Here is a 17,959-nt window from a genome sequence, read left to right as displayed (position 1 = left end):
TGATCTTTGCTTGAGACTTGGAGATATTCTTCTTGGAACTTTTGGAGAAATCATGGGGTTTTTAATCCTTGTATCAAACAGGCCTATCAATTCTTACTAGCTGAATCAGCTAAGCTATGGGATTTACTAGTTTAGAAACTAGATAAAAATTGGCATTTGGGACAGACATATGCAGCTATTTAGAGCCTAATCTGGCACATTGGATTGTGCAGGTGTCTCAAGAAATGCAGGAATTTTGTGTCATCTTTTAATCATCAGCTGATTATGGAGACTTGATGAGAATGTGCATAATTAATCAATGTCATCCATAGGTTACACATTCTTTTATACTTAATACTTCTTAAATGCTTATGAAGAGAACAATCTATACCATTATTAGCACTAGATGATTAGCTTGTTTTTAGCAATTTATATCAAGCAAGAAGTCTCATATAGAACTTGTTATGCAGGAAAATAGGTCTAAATCTTGTGAGCCATAGGACTGTTAAATTTAAAGGACTAATAGTTGTTTGTTCATTTTCAAGGTATACTGAGTTGAAAATGACCATTCCAGAGGGTGGGCATGTGGCTTTGCATGCGGATAATATGACCATTACAAATATATCTGTTGATGGTGAACCAGCTGATTTTGAATATTTTCCTCATTATCAAGTTGTTGAAGAGGCTAGATTCTGTTCTGTGTCATGCTCCAGTTCAGCTGCAAATGTTGCTTGCTCCATGTACACATCATCCTTGGACAAAGAAATGGTTCCAAATCTTCTTATTGCATGTAATGGATCAGTAAAGTTAGATCTACCACAGGAAAAAGAGAATGGTGGGAACTCTGTGCAAGACTCCTGCAGCCAGCAGGTTGCTAATGGTTGCAATGGCCATCCAGAGGATAAGGTGATTCTCTTTGTTCTGTCTTATACATTCATCTTTCACTGAGCTTTATAAGAGTGTTCCATGTTTTTATCTTGAACAATTGAAGGCTTGTGCTTTTTTTGTGGGTTTATTTTGTAACAGAATGAAAAGCTAGTTCGAATTGATTATTGGGTAGATAGGGCTGAAACTGGTATTCATTTTGTGGACAATGTGTTGCTCACTGATAACCAAATCAGGCGTGCACATTGCTGGTTTCCTTGCTTGGATAGCATTTCACAGCGCTGCCCGTAAGTTAATAATTATCAGAATTATTTTTTTGAGACTTTATTTGCAAACTTTTTCATTGAAGAAAATCTGGCTACTTTTGAGGTTTATTTACTTATTTTCTTGTACAGGTTTGACCTAGAGTTCACAGTTGATGTCAATCTTGTGGCTGTAAGCAATGGTGACTTACACTATCAGGTATCTTTATCAACTTGTCTCCTTTAATTAGTGCATCTATGGGTCTCCTTTGGGCATGTCCTTCACCTATAAATGAATTTCTCTTTTTTTAACCACAGTCGTAACTGCTCCTATATGATTACAAACGTGATAAATAATTAAATATATTCATTATTTTATTTTCTATTTTTTTTTCTCCCAGGATTTTAGCGACATTAACTTTTTATGTTGTCCTTTCAAGATGCTTACGTTGTTTCATGATTTTAATATGTATGGTCTTAAGTGATCTTGTCTTTGAGCTCAAACATTAATTTGGAGTCTAGGCAAACCACAAGATAATTAAACTTTCGTGGTACCATAAGCCACTGTGACAGAACTCCAAGGTTTCTCCGGTGGCAGAATATTTCTAATTAAATTCTAATGACTGATTCATATTCTCTTAAAACCTTTAAAACATCTTCTTATACTATTATGTGCCCGTCGTACCATTATCCGTACATAACTGTGGACATAATCCTTGGACAAAAAAAAACTGTGGACATAATCCTAGTTGCAAATTTTACGTTGATGATACATTCTTTATTCCATCTTGTCAATGATGTTAATGCCTCAAATTCTCTGATTAATTGGTCTAAATCTTCATCAGCATCTTCTCTAAATACACATATTCTGCATGGACAATCAATAATTATTCCTTATTTTTCTTCTTGCCAAGCATAATTAGTTACTGTATAGATATATGCTTGGGTTTTGCACATTTTATGTTTTACTTTTTGTATTTGATATTCGGAAGACTAGTTTGATGAATTCTCCACTGCAATAATGAGAATGTCTTGCAGGTTTTAAGCAAAGATGATCCTCCTCGCAAAACTTTCGTATATAAGTTAACCACTCCAGTTAGTGCTGGATGGATATCATTGATTGTTGCTCCATTCGAAATTCTTTCAGACAGTCATATCAATATCATATCACACATATGTTTACCGCCAAGCTTTTCGAAGCTTCAGAATACTGTTGGGTTTTTCCATAATGCATTTAGGTACTGCTTCTGAATGTTCAACTGAGTATCAACTGTTTATTTACTGATGTTGTGCTTAGTCTATCTTAATTTGTTATGGTGGTTTTTGAATTACATATACCTTATTTGGCATTTACTTTGTACAGTTACTATGAAGATTACCTTTCAACATCCTTTCCATTTGGCTCATACAAGCAAATCTTCATCCCACCCGAACTAACGATATCTTCTTTGAGCTTGGGTGCATCCCTTTGCATCTTTGGTTCTCATATTTTATTTGATGACAGGGTTATAGATCAGGTTTGCTATACATTTAATTGTGAGATTTGCAACTTTTCTTTTAAGAAAATGTTTTTGTATAGACATGCATATGCAAGTTTTTTTGGTCTACATGATATTGCCTGCTATATATAATTTCAGAACCATGGGATTTATTTCTCAGATGATAGTTGTTGACTATGTTGCTGGCTCTTTTTCATCTCAAATTTCTCATATTATTTCTGTTTTCTACCTTTTGATTAACTTCTTCTCAAACTGGTTTAGTTGGTAAATTTTATTATTTTGTTCCTTAAGAGAAATTAGATGAGAATTTTAGTGTGTATTTTTAGCATCAATTGTTTGACTAAATTAATTTTTTCTTTAATTGAAGCGAGATGCTCTGAAATATTAAAATATAAAAAATATATAATATAATTAAAATATAATTATTTAAAAAAAGATATTAAATTAAAAATATACTGTTAACAATATATTACTTACTATTAATAGTAGTTAGAGAGAGAGAAAAGAACTATTAACAGTAAAAGAGCGGGATAAAAGGGTCACTAATAGTGGAAATTGAAGGAAAGTGGCAACAATAGCAGTGAGAAGGCAACGGTGAGAAGTTGGCAGCAACAGCGACGGAGGATTAGTTTAAGACAGCTGTAACAGCGCTACGAACAGCAATAGCGACGGAAGTTGCGGATAGCTGTAATGGCAATGACGAAAGCTCTAAATGGCGTCTGTCGGTGGCGGAGGAACTTGCGGTCCTCTCTCTCGACAATGGAAGGAACTCCACACGGAGCGACAGTGGTAGGAAGTTACGGGCTCATGCTACGTCGTTGGACTCGATCGCCAACGATAGAGGAAGGCTCGGTACGTTGCGTCTATGGGAAAGGCAGTGGCAGAAAGTGTCGACGACAGAGGTAGAAGCAGTGTTAGGGTTGGTTCAGGGTCGCACGGGCGTGAAGGGTGGCTTTTGAGAGTAAGAAACTGTGTTATTGAATCGAACCAGACTTAAAATGTCTGGTTCGATTCACTTATTTGAACTGAGTGCTCGCCCGAAGCGCTCGACGCCTCATTGAAGCACGCCGCTTGGTCCACACACGTGGTGCTTGGGTCTCGCCTCGCTCGAGCGCCTATTTAAATCACTGTTCTAGGTTGAATAGAACTTTACAAGTATTAACATCTTGTCTGAGTTGAACGTACTTATTAAACAATTTGATTGATCAATCTGATCGATTGATTGTTTATGGTATAACAAGTTGTAATTCCCAATTATTTGGCATTGGTTATGTGGATCTTTTCTTACGTAATGGTGTGTTAAGACAATGTTTTTTAGTTAAATAAAAAACACTTAACTATGCTATTTCTAGCTAAGTCCTCACACCACTAAATATAATTGATCTTGAATTCTAATATTGATCCTATTACCTTTCTCTTGAACCTTGCGAGGTGTTGCTTGTCTAGCTCAAGCATGCACCTCAATTAAACTAGGCTAGGTTCAACTTGTCTAGCTATTGATCGGATATTCTCCTTGTCCGTTTTTGTTGCTTCCTAGAACCCACATGGGTGATCAAATCTTCTCCACTTCTCCCTTCGCTCTCTACCTTAAACAACCCTTGCCACCTCCCTTCTTCGTTCCCTAGTTGTCGCCCCTCTAGGTAGCCACTGACGCCTACCTTCTCCCTTCCCCAATTGCCACCACCCACCCTACTTCGCCCTTCACCAGTAGCACATCCACGTTACTTGAGCCCCACCCTTCTCTCTCCTCCATTGTCTCTATGTAGGGACTCCAGTAGTCCAATTCTCCCTTCATTGTGTCGTCATCCTCCCCACCCCTCTTCTCCCTTCACTGTTGCCATCGAGCGGTTAGGTGAGCGTCTAGCGCATCAGTGTGTTTTGGTATCTAGGCACTTTTGACAACACTAGCTTACCCAGTTTTTTTGCCTTGCCTATACTAAACTGGTCGAAAACCATTTTACAAATTGTCTTTTCCCTCTCACCCTCTCTTCCACTCTTCTTTCCATAAAACTTCAAATGTTCCATATGAGAAGAATTTTTGTCTGTATTAAGTATTTCTTGATTCCATCACATATATTCATTTGTACGTGTTACCTCTCTTGCTTTCCGCCTATTTTGTTGCCCTTTACACAACAATTTAGTGATGAGCAACTCATGATTAGATGAGGTTGGATTTATATGTACCTAGCATAAATCTATACAGATATAAGATGGACCCTTTTGGATCCTAACTTAAAACTAGGTAAATCTAGGTGCACAACTGCCTTTCTATCAGCTTGTGTTTGTTAGGTCATAATATAAAGTTGATAATTGGTCTTAAATCTCAATTTGTTGAAATAGATGGATCTTATTTCCTAGTGTTAGAGCTCAACAATGAACATGGTCATCGTACCACCTTTGGAGCTTCATTTCCAGTTGGTGGAGCATCTCATTAGGTCTAGACATATGTTTACACACCCCTTAATGGATTAGTTTTATTGTTGTTGTTAATATTGCTCATCTGATCAAAATGCTTCACATTGTCTGTCAAACACCATATGACATGGGAGTTGCGTTCGTAATTTTGTATCGTACCGACGTTTCGAGCTCAACTTGGTATGGTACGGTATGAGCATATCGAGCGGTACACTCAGGCGTATCGATCAAGGTTCGCAATTTCGAGCTCAACTCGGTACGGTTCGGTATGAGTGTACCGAATGGTACGTTCTGGCATACTGCTTGATATATATAATAAAAAAGTTAAAAAATAAAAAAGGGCTCGACGACGTCATGTTGTTTTTTCTGCCCGCATGGGGAAAAGAAACGTCACCTCGTTTCGTTGCAAGAAGTCGTCAACGACGCCGAGGCTTCATTGCCTCAGACGAGGAGGAGACAACATCTCATCTGCGGCGTCCGGCGGGGGAGGACGGTGATGGATCGGGATCGTCGAGGGAGAGCGGCATCGGATCTCCAGGTTCTCCCTATTCTTCTCCCTCTTCTTCCTTCTCCCTTGGCTAATACCGCCCGGTATCGGGCGACGACGATCGAAATCGACCGTCACCAATCGATTTCGTGTGGTAATGGGGCAAAAATAGCCTCAATCGACGGTACTGCCCAGTAGCGGGCTGTCCGCGTACTGGTCTGCTGGCGGACCGATACGGGTGGTATAATTCGAAATTAAAATCTTTGGTACTGGTTGGTGTATATATATAAAATAAAAAACTTAAAAAAAAGGGCGACGTTGTCGAGGCGACATCGCCTCGTTTTCTTCTCCCCGCGAAGCCTCGACGACGTCGCTGAGGCTTCTTCTCCTTGTGTGGATGAGAAGTCGTCGACGACGCCGAGGCCTCGTTGCCTCAGACGAGGAGGAGGTGATGTCTCATCCGCGCATTCGGCGATGGATCGGGATCGTCGAGGGAGAGCGGCGTCGGATCTTCAAGTTCGCCCTCTTCTTCTCCCTCTTCTTCCTTCTCCCTCAGTTAATACCGCCCGGTAGTGGGCGGTGAACGGTCGAAATCGACCGTTACCGACCAATTTCAGGCGGTAACGGGGCAGAAACAACCCTAATCGATGATACTACCCGTTAGCGGGCGGTCTGCGTACTGGTCTGTTGGCAGACTAATATGTACCGGCTGTACCGGGCGGTATCATTTAAAATTAAAATGCTTGCATGGGAGCAAATATCATTCCATGACTTGAACACACGTAATGTCAGCCTCTAGCCGGAGGCAGTTCCTCAATCAGCACAACATTCATTTTGGTATCAATAAGGTCATAAGACATGTGACATGTGTGCATGTTGATATCTAATGATTGTCAAAGTTCTTAAATCTTATTATCATGTTTAATTGAACTTGTATGTATGGTATTTACAAATATGCCTTGTTTTGTATGTATAATAATTTTAATGTTTATCGAGAGTTTTACTAATTTTTTCTTCATGATATGATTAATATTAGGCCACAAAAATATATAAAAAATGAAACTGTGGTAAAAAAGAAGGGGAAAGGACTTGTCCAGTACTAGTGCTAATGTTATGCTACCAAATATTTGTGCATGTTAAATTGCTTGGACTTTGTAGTTAGAAGCTCATAATGTAGATTTATGTAATATTGGATTATTTTATGTGCATCTTGTTTTCTTTTGTCATAATAAATAATGGTGATTTCTAACACTCTTATCATGGCACCTGGACTAATAACTGGTAAAAAACAATAAACAGTGCCATTCAGCTTCTTGTAGAGATTGGCTATTCGTGGAGTCCAGCGTGCTGTTAATAAATACTTTTGTTCATGAAGCTCTTCAAACATTACAAATATTCATCATTTGAAGTAGCATAATAATTCACCTGTAGAAGATTTTTTTCCCTTGCAAATTGTTCAATATCATTAGTCTGTTGATAATGCATGTATGTTTGCTATACTTTGGCATACTTTCGAATTCATTTTCCAAAGCACCCAAGTACTATTGCTTCATTTGTTCTGATACTCATTGATTAGTTTATCACATTATGATTGTTCTATCGTAATTGATCTGATTTTGGGTTGCTTGTATGCTTATGTCTACTTTTTGCAATATTCTTTCATGTAACCCTTTTATTAAATCAACCAGACAATTGATACTAGAATTAAGCTTGCTTATGCCCTGGCAAGGCAATGGTTTGGAGTATTCATCACCGCACATGAGCCAACAGATGGTGAGTCTTGGAAATGTTGCAGTTTTTATTGGAGATGGTTGAAAAGCCTCAGATAATGTTGACTTTGTATTGTTTGCAGAATGGTTATTAGATGGGCTCGCTGGCTTTCTGACAGATACTTATATAAAGCATTCCTTAGGTAATAATGAGGCACGGTATCGGCGATACAAGGTATAACCCTGTCATATCATTAATACTACTTTTGCAAGTATTTCGGAATGCATTAGTTTTATGCATAAATTCCTTACATTAATGAAATCAGGTAGGAATTATAGTAGGAAACTTCAATTCTTTGGTGATGAATGGCACTCTGCATAACTAAAAACTAATCCAAGCCACTGGTCCATTGAAAATTTTATATACATGAATTTGAAATATGGTTTGTGAGGTCCAATGAATTTTTGGCAGTTCCATTAATGTACAATTAGTAGTAGTTGTCTCTGGCTGCATGGTCATAGTTTGGAACTATTAAGAATCTATGAATTATGGAGAATACATTTGGATCATTTAGTTTGCTTTGGCATTGTAGCCAACTAGCCAAGTACAAAATGTCTAGATATGTCTAAACATTAACCTGTATTGTTAATTTAACCAAGCACATACTTGTGAAATATTTGGTATACTCTTGAGATTATGAGAATATAAGCTACAGATGAGAATATTTTATTGAAGAATGATCTAGAAGATTAAGATTTTGGTTATTTTATGCAATGATTTAAAAAGGCGCTCGGGCGCTCGGGCGAGGCGAGGCGAGGCCCGAGCGCCTCACTAATCTCCCAGGCGACGCGCTTCAAACAGGCGCCGCCGCCTGGGCGCTCGCCCGAGCCCAGGCGCTGGGCGCTTCGGGCGAGAGCCTGGGTTAACCAAGGCGACCGAACCAGGATTTTAGGTCTAGTTCGGTCCTGGTCTGGTCTATGATGGTTAGTTGGTTCGATCGAACCAACTAAAACTCATATAAGTGACAACCGAACCCCAACCCTTGCCGCTGCCGATCCCGATCCCGCTGCTCGTCGCTGCCGCTGCTTGCAAACGCTGCCACTGTCGTCGCTCGCGCCTCCCGCTCCTGCTCCCGTTGCCGCTGCTCGCCGCTGTCGCTGTTCGCAAACGTTGCCGCTGTCGCCGCTCGCGCCTCCCGTTGCTCGCCGCTGTCGCTGCTCGTAAACGCTGCCGCTGTTGCCGCTCGCGCCTCCCGCTGCTCGCCGATCCCGCTCCCATTGCTCGCCGCTCGCCGCTGTCGCCGCTGCTGCCGCTCGCCGCTCGCCGTTGCCGCTTCCTTTTTTCTCAGTCAGGAAGCTCAGCACCCCTTTACACTTCCTTTTAACAGTATACGTATACTCTATATTGTTAATATTATTAAGTTTATTTGAAATGATTAATTTTCAATACTGTTAATAGATTAATAATATATTATTTTAATTTTAATACTGTTAATTTTTATTTATTTGAATTTTTTTTTAATGTGACATTGTGATTTTGTATCTTAGATTTTCTTAATTTAATAGCATATTTTTATTTAAAATTTTAAATAATTATATTTATTAATTATATTATATATTTTTATATTTTAGCGCCTCGCTACGCTCGGGCGAGCGCCTAGCGCCTCGGGCGTTTTTGGACGTTAGTGCCTTTTGGCGCCTAGCTCTTTTTAAATTACTGATTTTATGCATAAATACACCTTCAAACTTTTAGAAGGTTTGTATTATAACATTGTTAAAGGTCAACTTTTGTATTAATATCTTTGAACAAGCATCTATTTGTTTTCTCAATATATCTTTAAAATCCAACTTGAGCATTGACACAGCTGTGGTTTAAAAGAGGGGTTAGATTAGGTTAGATCTTGGTAGAGATTGCATGCAGTTGCAGTCAGAGTATGACTTTTTAATCTGTGATTTTTGGATTGATTTTGATCCCTATTTTAATTGCTATATTAGGGAGTCTTCAGAGTTATATTTCAAGATCATATAGTTTGGTTTGGAAGAGTCATTAAGAAATTAACTAATTAAGTGTCTACTTTTTTCTTCACAGGAGTGAAGTTTCACGTTCCTTACTTTGTGGACTTTAGGTTGTCTTCTGGCTTTTGTTGTTTTGAAAGAGCAACATGTCTAGCTTTTTAGTATCCCTTCCCTTGAAGTCACAAACTTTCAGTATCAGATGGAGCTTTAGAGTACTTTGTGTAACATCTGAACATGCCTAACTTGGTTACATTATGCTTAGTTTGAACTTCCCAAATTTTAAGATAAAAATAGTGCTTCGTTTGTTGTTTGATTGCTGAGTGCTGATTCTTGAGGTCGGCACTTGTCATTGCTATTTTTTTTCATGACGAGTATTTTCTCTTGTACTTCATGTTGGCCAATTTTTGTGATTGCTGTTTCACAAATTCCATGAGTTTGTGGCTCCTGTACTTGCTTAGTAAATGTTCATTAAAAATTCATAGCACGTGTCCAAAACAAACGTTTTCTTACTGGTAGTTACTACGTGTTCTATATTTGTATCCGAAGGTCCGTTGTCTCAGGAAGAGCAGTTTCTCTGTCTTTGTGAGTTATTTAAATTTTATGCAGTTGCTGGATTGCAACAGATATAGGCCTAGAATTGAAATAATAAAAGGATCAAATATTAAATGTACTGTGAACAGCCTCTCTCTCTTTACCTATTATGAGTAAATAGTTTTTTCAGTATGAGCATCCTGAGAATTATATATTTATTTAATCATTTGATACTGATTTTATGTGTATATAATTCTCATAGAATTATGAAAGATGCCACTTCTCAGCTGCGATTGTCCATTGAATAACTCATGACTTTCTCTGAAATTTAATATTATGATATTATTTCTCAATCTGCAAATGTTTGCATATCTAATAGTTGTTTCATTGTTGTTTTGCAAAGCATATTTTGAATGATTCAATTATCCTTTAAGGCAAGTGATTCTGTTATTTTCATGTGTTGAAATGTCCATTTGAACATCTCTATGTATTGTCTAATATGTAGTTTTTCCTTTGTTATCACCAAGACAGTCTAATGCTGCTGGAAAACACTGACCTCAGAGAATTAACTTAAGTACCAAGCGTGTTTGCATCTTTTTAGGCCAATTTTGCTGTCTGTAAAGCTGATGTCAGCGGTGCTACTGCTTTGAGCTCCTCCGCTGCTTCAAGTGATTTATATGGAACTCAATGGATTGGTTTATATGGGAAGATCCGATCCTGGAAAGCTGTAAGTTCACTTTCCAACTTTCCTTGTGTTGTCTTATTTTAGAAAATTGAGGAATGCTTTATTTGCTATTTCTTAACAGATATCAGTTCTTCAAATGTTGGAGAAGCAGATAGGCCCAGACTCTTTCTGTAAGGTTTGTTCATGTGCATCTCTCTCCTCTATATATTTTTTTCTTGCTTTTTATGATTGTTGTTAAACTGTAGATAGTTTTGTCTTGGCTAATGATTCAGCACAGAGATATTCTTTAGTATGGATTTATTCCGATATGGTATGCTCAATCCGTGTTGGTGTTATCAAAGGCTGAACTGATTTCAACCAATTTCTTGGGGTATGGTTGAAAATCAATGGGAAAACACTATAATTAATCAAACTCTCTGGGCTGGCCAACTTGGCCACTTCAAGCAATTTCATAGCCTCAAAAGAAGGGAGAAAAGAGGGGAAGAGCAGATGGGAAAGAAGAGGTAGGCTAAAATAGAGGAAAGGCAAATCTGAGACTATGGTTGTCAAACGGGGGAGAAGAAACTAGTTTTTGCCTTTTGTTGGAACCTGTCTATTGCCATGGTTGCAACATCCTCTGTTCACTCTCATGTAAGGAAGACAAAGAAAGGGATATAGAGATAAAAGGATATGATGAAAATAATAATTAATTTTTTGAAAATTTAAATGCTAGTCTAGAGAGAAGATGTCATATTGTTTGAAACTATTTTCGTATTTTTTTCTTTATTTGTTTTTGTAGTACTATATAATTTTTTACCTACATGGTTGTTGGAGAAGCAAAAGAATCACTGTGGACCAGTAAAATTCCGGGTCATACATACCTGTCTGGACGGTTTTTCATTCATTGTCTTATAATTTATTGTTTCTTCTTTTAATGTCCATTTTATTTGGTTGGGGGAATGTGGCTGTCATGATCGTTTTGAGCAAATAAGTTATTTTCGAATGGTTCCTTTCTTCTCGATCTCTCTCTCTCTCTCTCTCTCTCTCTTATTTCCCCCAGTTTTTTCACAGTTTGTTTTCCTGTGTATTAGTTACAAATATGTGTTAGCTTGACTCAAACGTTTTAATGTTTTTATATGAGGTATTATCATCATGTCATTACATACCTGGATGATGGTCATGATGCATGTTGTGTATAATTATATTGTTATAAAAAGTAATCCATAATCAGAAAAGATGACATATCATGGATGATACAATTCGAAACCATTAAATACTAAAAGAAAGATGATATGTTATATTATAATTCTTAAATCCAAGGTATGCAATGTCGCTGGTACTAGCATACTGGTCATTGGGCGGACCAGGACAGTATTGGTCCATATCAATGTACAGTTTTTTTTTTTTTTTTTTTTTCTTTTATGGTTGTATACAGTGAAATTCGGCTCTTTTTTTTTTTTTGAAAAAATGAGACATAGATCCTAGATATAAACCAATGATTTAAAAAGCGCTAGGCGCTCGCCTAGGCGCCTGCCCGAGCAAAGTGAGGCACTCCCAAATATTATAATTAAAATAATATACAACTAAATAGAAATATGCTAAACATATTTTTGAAGACCTATATTAGAATTAAACTGCTTTGTACACTTGTCATTAATTCTAAAACCTAATATATAATTTCAGAACAATAAAGATTAGAGATTTAACAATCTACTATTAACAGTATATTATTTACTATTAACAATAGTTAAGAGGGGAGAAAAAAACTGTTAATAGTAGTAGAGGAAAAAAATAAGAGAAAAGTGTCACTGATGGTTGATAGTGGGGAAGGAGAAAGCAGCAGTGATGGAGGAAGCTGTGGACGATAGCAGCAACGGCGGAGGAAGCTGCAGAGCATGTCGGCGGCAGAGGCAGGAATGCTCGCTAGGGTTGATCGCTCGGGATCGCGCTTGCGTGCAGAGGTGGCTTTTGTAGGTAAGAAAGGGCATCGCTTGGGGTCAAACCAGACTTGAAAATCTGGTTCGGTTCAACTATTTGCACCAGACACTCGCTCGAGGTGCCTAGTGCATGGGTTCAGGTGAGCGCTCAAGCGACGCCTCATTGAAGTGCGTTGCCTGCTTCATTGTTGAGGCGCTTAGGCCTCGCCTCGCGTTACTCGAGTGCCTAGGCAAGCTCCCAAGTGCCCATTTAAATCATTGAAATAAACTTTCATTTCATGCTGTAATTGGTCATAAATTGCCCCTAGTTAGCCCTAAAAGGGTCTAATTCAATGAACGCCCTAATAAGCTCTAATTACGTGAGCATGCTGTGTCATTAGTTGCCCCTAATTAACCCTAAAATGGCTATACGTGGAACATGAAGACCCTAATTAGCTCTAATTACATGAAATTAACATAGATATTAAGTTTTGGATTAACTTGATTTGAAGACAATTTTATCCATCTTGAGATTGAACCGCTTTTCAATTTCCAATCAACCTTCCCTAATCATTTTCCGACGCAATTATAGAAGATTTAAGCCTTTTACCCAAGAAATCAAGAGAATTAGAGGGACAATATTTTTGAGAAAGAATGTGAGAGAGGAGAAATGAGTGAGAACAGTGTCTATATAGACCCCCAACCAGCCCCCTAACCAGGCCCCATTGGTTGGATTGGGTGATGTGATGCAGATCCGACCGTTACTGATTGGTACCTGTTGCTAATGGACAAATTCTCACTGGTAAAAACCTAGTACACCTCCAATTTTGATCGGTGCAACGGGTGTGAACCAGTCTAAATTGGGTTGGTCTGCATCTTGGCGGCCCATTGGACTGGCAAATACTCGTGATATCATACTGTGCCTACCAAAATTGCAAACACTGCTTGAATCCTGTTGTTGGCCAAAATTGCAAACATGTGGTTGAATCAACAGTTATATTGAGCATACAAACACTCGGGTGGGTGTAGTATGGTTCTAGTATGCTATTACAACTTAAGGTGCACTAGGTTTGTGTCTATATGTACTGTTGTCTACTACGGTTGTAACATTTTTTGTGGTTATGGCATGGTATCTCTCATACCATAGCCTTACGGGATCAAGTATGTTATCTGAACATTATTAATTGGGTTACCTATGCTTCTTTTAATATGTCTGTTGAACTTTTCAGATTCTACAGGTTATTGTTTGTAGGGCTATTGGCTCAACTCGCTCCATGAGAACACTGAGCACTAAAGAGGTCAGTAAATGTACTTACAGAAGAAAATTTAAGGTGCTGTACTGTTAACCTAATGCAATTAGATTGTTGTTTAATATATTTCTACAACCTGATAAATAAAACTCAGTGATTGCCAAGTAATTGTGAGAAATTTAATGTGTTTAATTGACTAGTTATAGCACATTTTTTTTATTGATTTGGAAAAAAGCTATCAATAGTCACTAGAGATTTTTTATTGTACACTTTGGAAAATAAAGGAGTACCTACTAGTTATAAAATATTTAGATCCTCAAGTTGTCATTTGCAGTAGGAGTGCTGGATGTTTGCTAAGTCATCTATATATATAGATATTAAGAATCTACTGAGTCCTTGTCTTTTCACTTACGCTATGGATGAAAATACTCATGATACTCACAATAATTTTCATGGTTGGGTTATTGGAAAGATTGAGTAAAAAATTTTTACATATGTGAAGAAATTTATTCCATTTGTTATTAATATGATTGAGTAGGAGCTTGTGTGGTAGTCATGACTAGGGTTTTTAATTTCGAATGATACCGCCCGTACCGGTCCACCAGCAGACCGGTACGCAGATCACCGGCTACCAGGCGGTACCGTTGATTGGGGTTGTTTCTGCCTTGTTATCACCTGAAATCGGTCGGTGATAGTCGATTTTGATCGTCACCGCTCGTTACCGGGTGGTATTAGCTGAGGGAGAAGGAAGAAGAGGGAGAAGAAAAGGGAGAACTTGGAGATTCGACGTCGCTCTCCCTCGACGATCTCGATCCGTTGCTGCCCTCCCTCGTCGGACGTCGCAGATGAGATGTTATCTCCTCCTCATATGAGGCGACAAGGCCTTGGCGCCATCGGCAACTTCTCCTAATCCGCATGGGGAGAAGAAGCCTCGGCATGGGGAGAAGAAACCTCGGCGACGTCGCCAAGGCTTCGCGGTGAGACCTCGGTGTCATCGGTGACTTCTCCTAATCTGCGCGGGGAGAAGAAGCCTCGGCGTGGGGAGAAGAAACCTCGGTGACGTTGCCGAGGCTTCGCGGGGAGAAGAAACTTCTCGTGAAGAAGTCTCGATTACGTCGTCGAGGCTTCGAGGTTTTCTTCTCCCCATGTGGGGAGAAGAAACGACGTGACGTCACCCCTTTTTTTTTATTTTTTAACTATATATATATATATATATATATATATATATATATATATATATATATATATATATATATATATATATATATCGATTGGTACACCAAAGCATATCACTTGGTATACTAGTACCATACCGTACCGAGCTGAACTTGATACTTCGGTACGGTATGAAATTACGAACCTCAGTCATGACCATACTTTCTTATGCAACATGGTGCTAAAACTATTTCACATTTCTTTGAAACAATGTGATGAAGTTTGCCAATTTGTTGATTAGTGGCAGAATTGTCCTAATGAGGCTACCACTTTGGAAGACTTAGATAATCATAAAGGAAGTGAAGAAAATATAGAAGATAGGAATAAGAAAAATAAATTTGGATAGATGTTAGATAATAGACATAGAATTAAAACAGATGGAAGGCAAACATGGTATTATTTCAAGTATTATTAGAAGAAAATTTTACAAAAGGAAAACATAGAAATATGTCATTTGAATGTACAATGAAGAAATTGTAAGGGTGTAATACACAATAAAGAATTGCCCCCTTTTTGGTACCTAATGGATGAGGTGCTAGCATGAAGTGTACTACTTTTCTTGATACAACTATGAGACTTGCCAATCGAATGAAACACAAGAGTCCCTTACAACCTATCTAGTAATAATGTTAAGATTCTGGTAATAATGTTTAGTGACAAAATTGCAACCTTCTCCTCGTCTTTATCTTTTCTCCCATTCTTCTTTTCTATATTATTTTTTCATCTTTTGTTATGTATGATACTGGCTCATCAGCTAGCCGTCACTTGGCATTGAATGGAAGTAAAATACTTCTTTATTGAGCCAAAAAAGTTCCTGTGTTGTTACCAATCCTTTATGATTCAACATATTTTTGTTGCATGGGCTCTTCCTTGGACATGTTTTATGTAGACCTACAGACACCGTGGGTAGAGAGAATGAAGCAATTAGGACTAATGGTGTGATGATAGGTAGAGAAGAACCTAAAAAGACTATACTAGAAACCCTAAATAAATATTTAAATGCACCTGATTTAGTTAATGATTTTGCTTTGCACAAAGCTCATTGGGGTAACAGATCTGTGTAGCTGACTCAAATAGTTGGTACATTATGGCTTGAAGTTGTTTATTGTTGTATAGACTCTTCTTAATTTGAGACCATATATGAAACTTCATGTTTGGGTTCTGGCATGATACTGCTTGTAAGGCGGATGTTTAATTACTTGAACTTTAAATGTCTTAAAATGGTTTTAAGACTGTTTGTTATGTTTAATTTGTAGCTTTGTCTGTCTGTCTAATATGCAGTTCAGGCATCTTGCTAACAAAGTTGGAAATTTGGAGCGTCCATTCCTAAAAGAATTTTTCCCACGTTGGGTGGAATCTTGTGGATGCCCTATAATGCGGTAGAAGGGAATTCACTCAATGCATTTTTTTTCTTTTCTTGTTTTCCTTCTCCATCAATCTGTAACCTTTTTATTACATGTTACTTGTAGGATGGGGCTGTCTTATAATAAACGAAGAAATATGATTGAACTAGCTGTTGTACGAGGTTGCACTGCAAAATCATCTTCTGCTTTCAATCAAGATGATGAAAATCGAGAAGGTCACCCTGGTTGGCCCGGAATGATGAGTGTCCGAGTTCATGAACTTGATGGAGTGTACGATCATCCAGTTCTTCCAATGGCTGGAGAAAGTTGTCAGTTGCTTGAGATACAGTGCCATTCGAAACTAGCTGCAAAGCGAATTCAAAAGCCAAAGAAAGGTTCTAAAGCTGATGGCTCTGATGACAATGCAGATGTGGTGTCAACTCAAGATATGCGCAGTGGGTGTGTTGTTTACTGTGCACATGTTACTTTATTTGTTTAAGTCTTTATTGTTCTTGCTGTTGCAGTTTATTAATGGTCTTATTCTACATGCAGTGTCGATTCACCTTTGCTATGGATCAGAGTGGATCCTGAGATGGAATACCTTGCTGAAATTCATTTTTATCAGCCTGTTCAGATGTGGGTAAGGAAAGTTTCATACAAGGTTGAGGGTTTCTCTTTTTCTTGCTTGAACTTAATGTTACTAGCTACTCATTTATAATTTCTACTTATGTTTAACTTCTAGTTTAATGGTATAATAAATTGTATTTCATGTAATTTATGTCTTATGTATCATGAATTCGCTGGTGAGCTCTTCCAACACTAGTCCAGGTTTTATTCTTCTTGAAGATTGGTAGAGTGCTTTTATGGAAAAAATGTGACTATTAAAATTATTTTCAATTATTCTGTCTTTTATTATCATAATGTCAGAAGCATATTCATTGATGCTGTTCCCAGGATGGTATAAAGGAATGAGGTGGAAAGTTTTGCACGACAAGGAAAACATATATGCTTAGTTCAAATACTGTTAATATATGATTCATAATGTGCATTTATACATGCAGGTTTTGGTTTGTACCACTCATCGTTTACTCCACATTATAGAATCGTGCTATAATATCTGCTAAGTTTGTTTCCATAATGCATATTGAGACATGCTGACTCCTAACATATTCAGTTGTAATGAAGGCTGAATAATAATGATGAAGTTACATATAGCATGATAATTTGTGATTGTTATTTATGTTGCCTTGGAGCAAACCAAGCATCTTGTTCTAGTGTCATCTGTTTTTTTTTTAATTTATTGTAATTGCATGGTTTCTGTCCTTGTTGATTCCAGTTGTTAAAATGGAATTTTTAATTATGAGTAAGCTAGGACCTTTTTCTCCAAATCTTTATGATGGGCTATCTTTGCTTGTGGCATAGGTTACCATTTATCTCCTTCCATTTCTCTGTTTTATTATTTGTGACTAATGACAGAATTCTATGTTGTTTCTTCTCGTATTTTTTTACTGAGCTACTAGTGCACATATCTTTTTTACTTTTATTTATTTAATATATGGTCCTATTTAATCTTGTATTGGATTTTTGTAAATGATGTATTGTTCTTTTTGTCAGATCAATCAATTAGAGAAGGACAAGGATGTTGTTGCTCAGTCACAAGCAATTTCAATGTTGGAAATGCTACCACAGCTTTCTTTTGCTGTAGTCAATGCTCTTAACAGCTTCCTAAATGATTCAAAGGTTATAGCCCTTGTTAGAGGATTGAGTGTTAAATGGAGTATACATTGTTCTTTATTTTCAAATAATAT

The 17,959-nt window shown here is 37.7% G+C and overlaps 1 protein-coding gene across 2 annotated transcripts in view; it reads left to right on the top strand.

Annotated features, from left to right (window-relative positions):
* The window catches only part of LOC103977566 (transcription initiation factor TFIID subunit 2), a 38,146-nt gene that overhangs the window by 6,781 nt on the left and 13,406 nt on the right, over window positions 1–17,959 (top strand). Inside the window, exons 2-15 of one of the 2 annotated variants that reach the window (XM_009393117.3) lie at window positions 525–885; window positions 1,006–1,151; window positions 1,260–1,326; window positions 2,145–2,344; window positions 2,470–2,623; window positions 7,196–7,280; window positions 7,360–7,451; window positions 10,365–10,490; window positions 10,570–10,623; window positions 13,573–13,641; window positions 16,090–16,187; window positions 16,278–16,610; window positions 16,704–16,812; window positions 17,766–17,891. In XM_009393117.3, the coding sequence (XP_009391392.2) occupies window positions 525–885; window positions 1,006–1,151; window positions 1,260–1,326; window positions 2,145–2,344; window positions 2,470–2,623; window positions 7,196–7,280; window positions 7,360–7,451; window positions 10,365–10,490; window positions 10,570–10,623; window positions 13,573–13,641; window positions 16,090–16,187; window positions 16,278–16,610; window positions 16,704–16,812; window positions 17,766–17,891 (2,020 nt within the window). The remainder of the gene's footprint in view (window positions 1–524; window positions 886–1,005; window positions 1,152–1,259; window positions 1,327–2,144; window positions 2,345–2,469; window positions 2,624–7,195; window positions 7,281–7,359; window positions 7,452–10,364; window positions 10,491–10,569; window positions 10,624–13,572; window positions 13,642–16,089; window positions 16,188–16,277; window positions 16,611–16,703; window positions 16,813–17,765; window positions 17,892–17,959) is intronic. The other variant, XM_009393118.3, reaches the window with a different exon arrangement.

This window comes from Musa acuminata, chromosome BXJ3-3, assembly GCF_036884655.1.
Source record: "Musa acuminata AAA Group cultivar baxijiao chromosome BXJ3-3, Cavendish_Baxijiao_AAA, whole genome shotgun sequence".
Lineage (NCBI taxonomy): Eukaryota > Viridiplantae > Streptophyta > Magnoliopsida > Zingiberales > Musaceae > Musa > Musa acuminata.
Note: the sequence above shows the minus strand (reverse complement) of the source record. Positions and strands in the feature narration are given on the sequence as shown.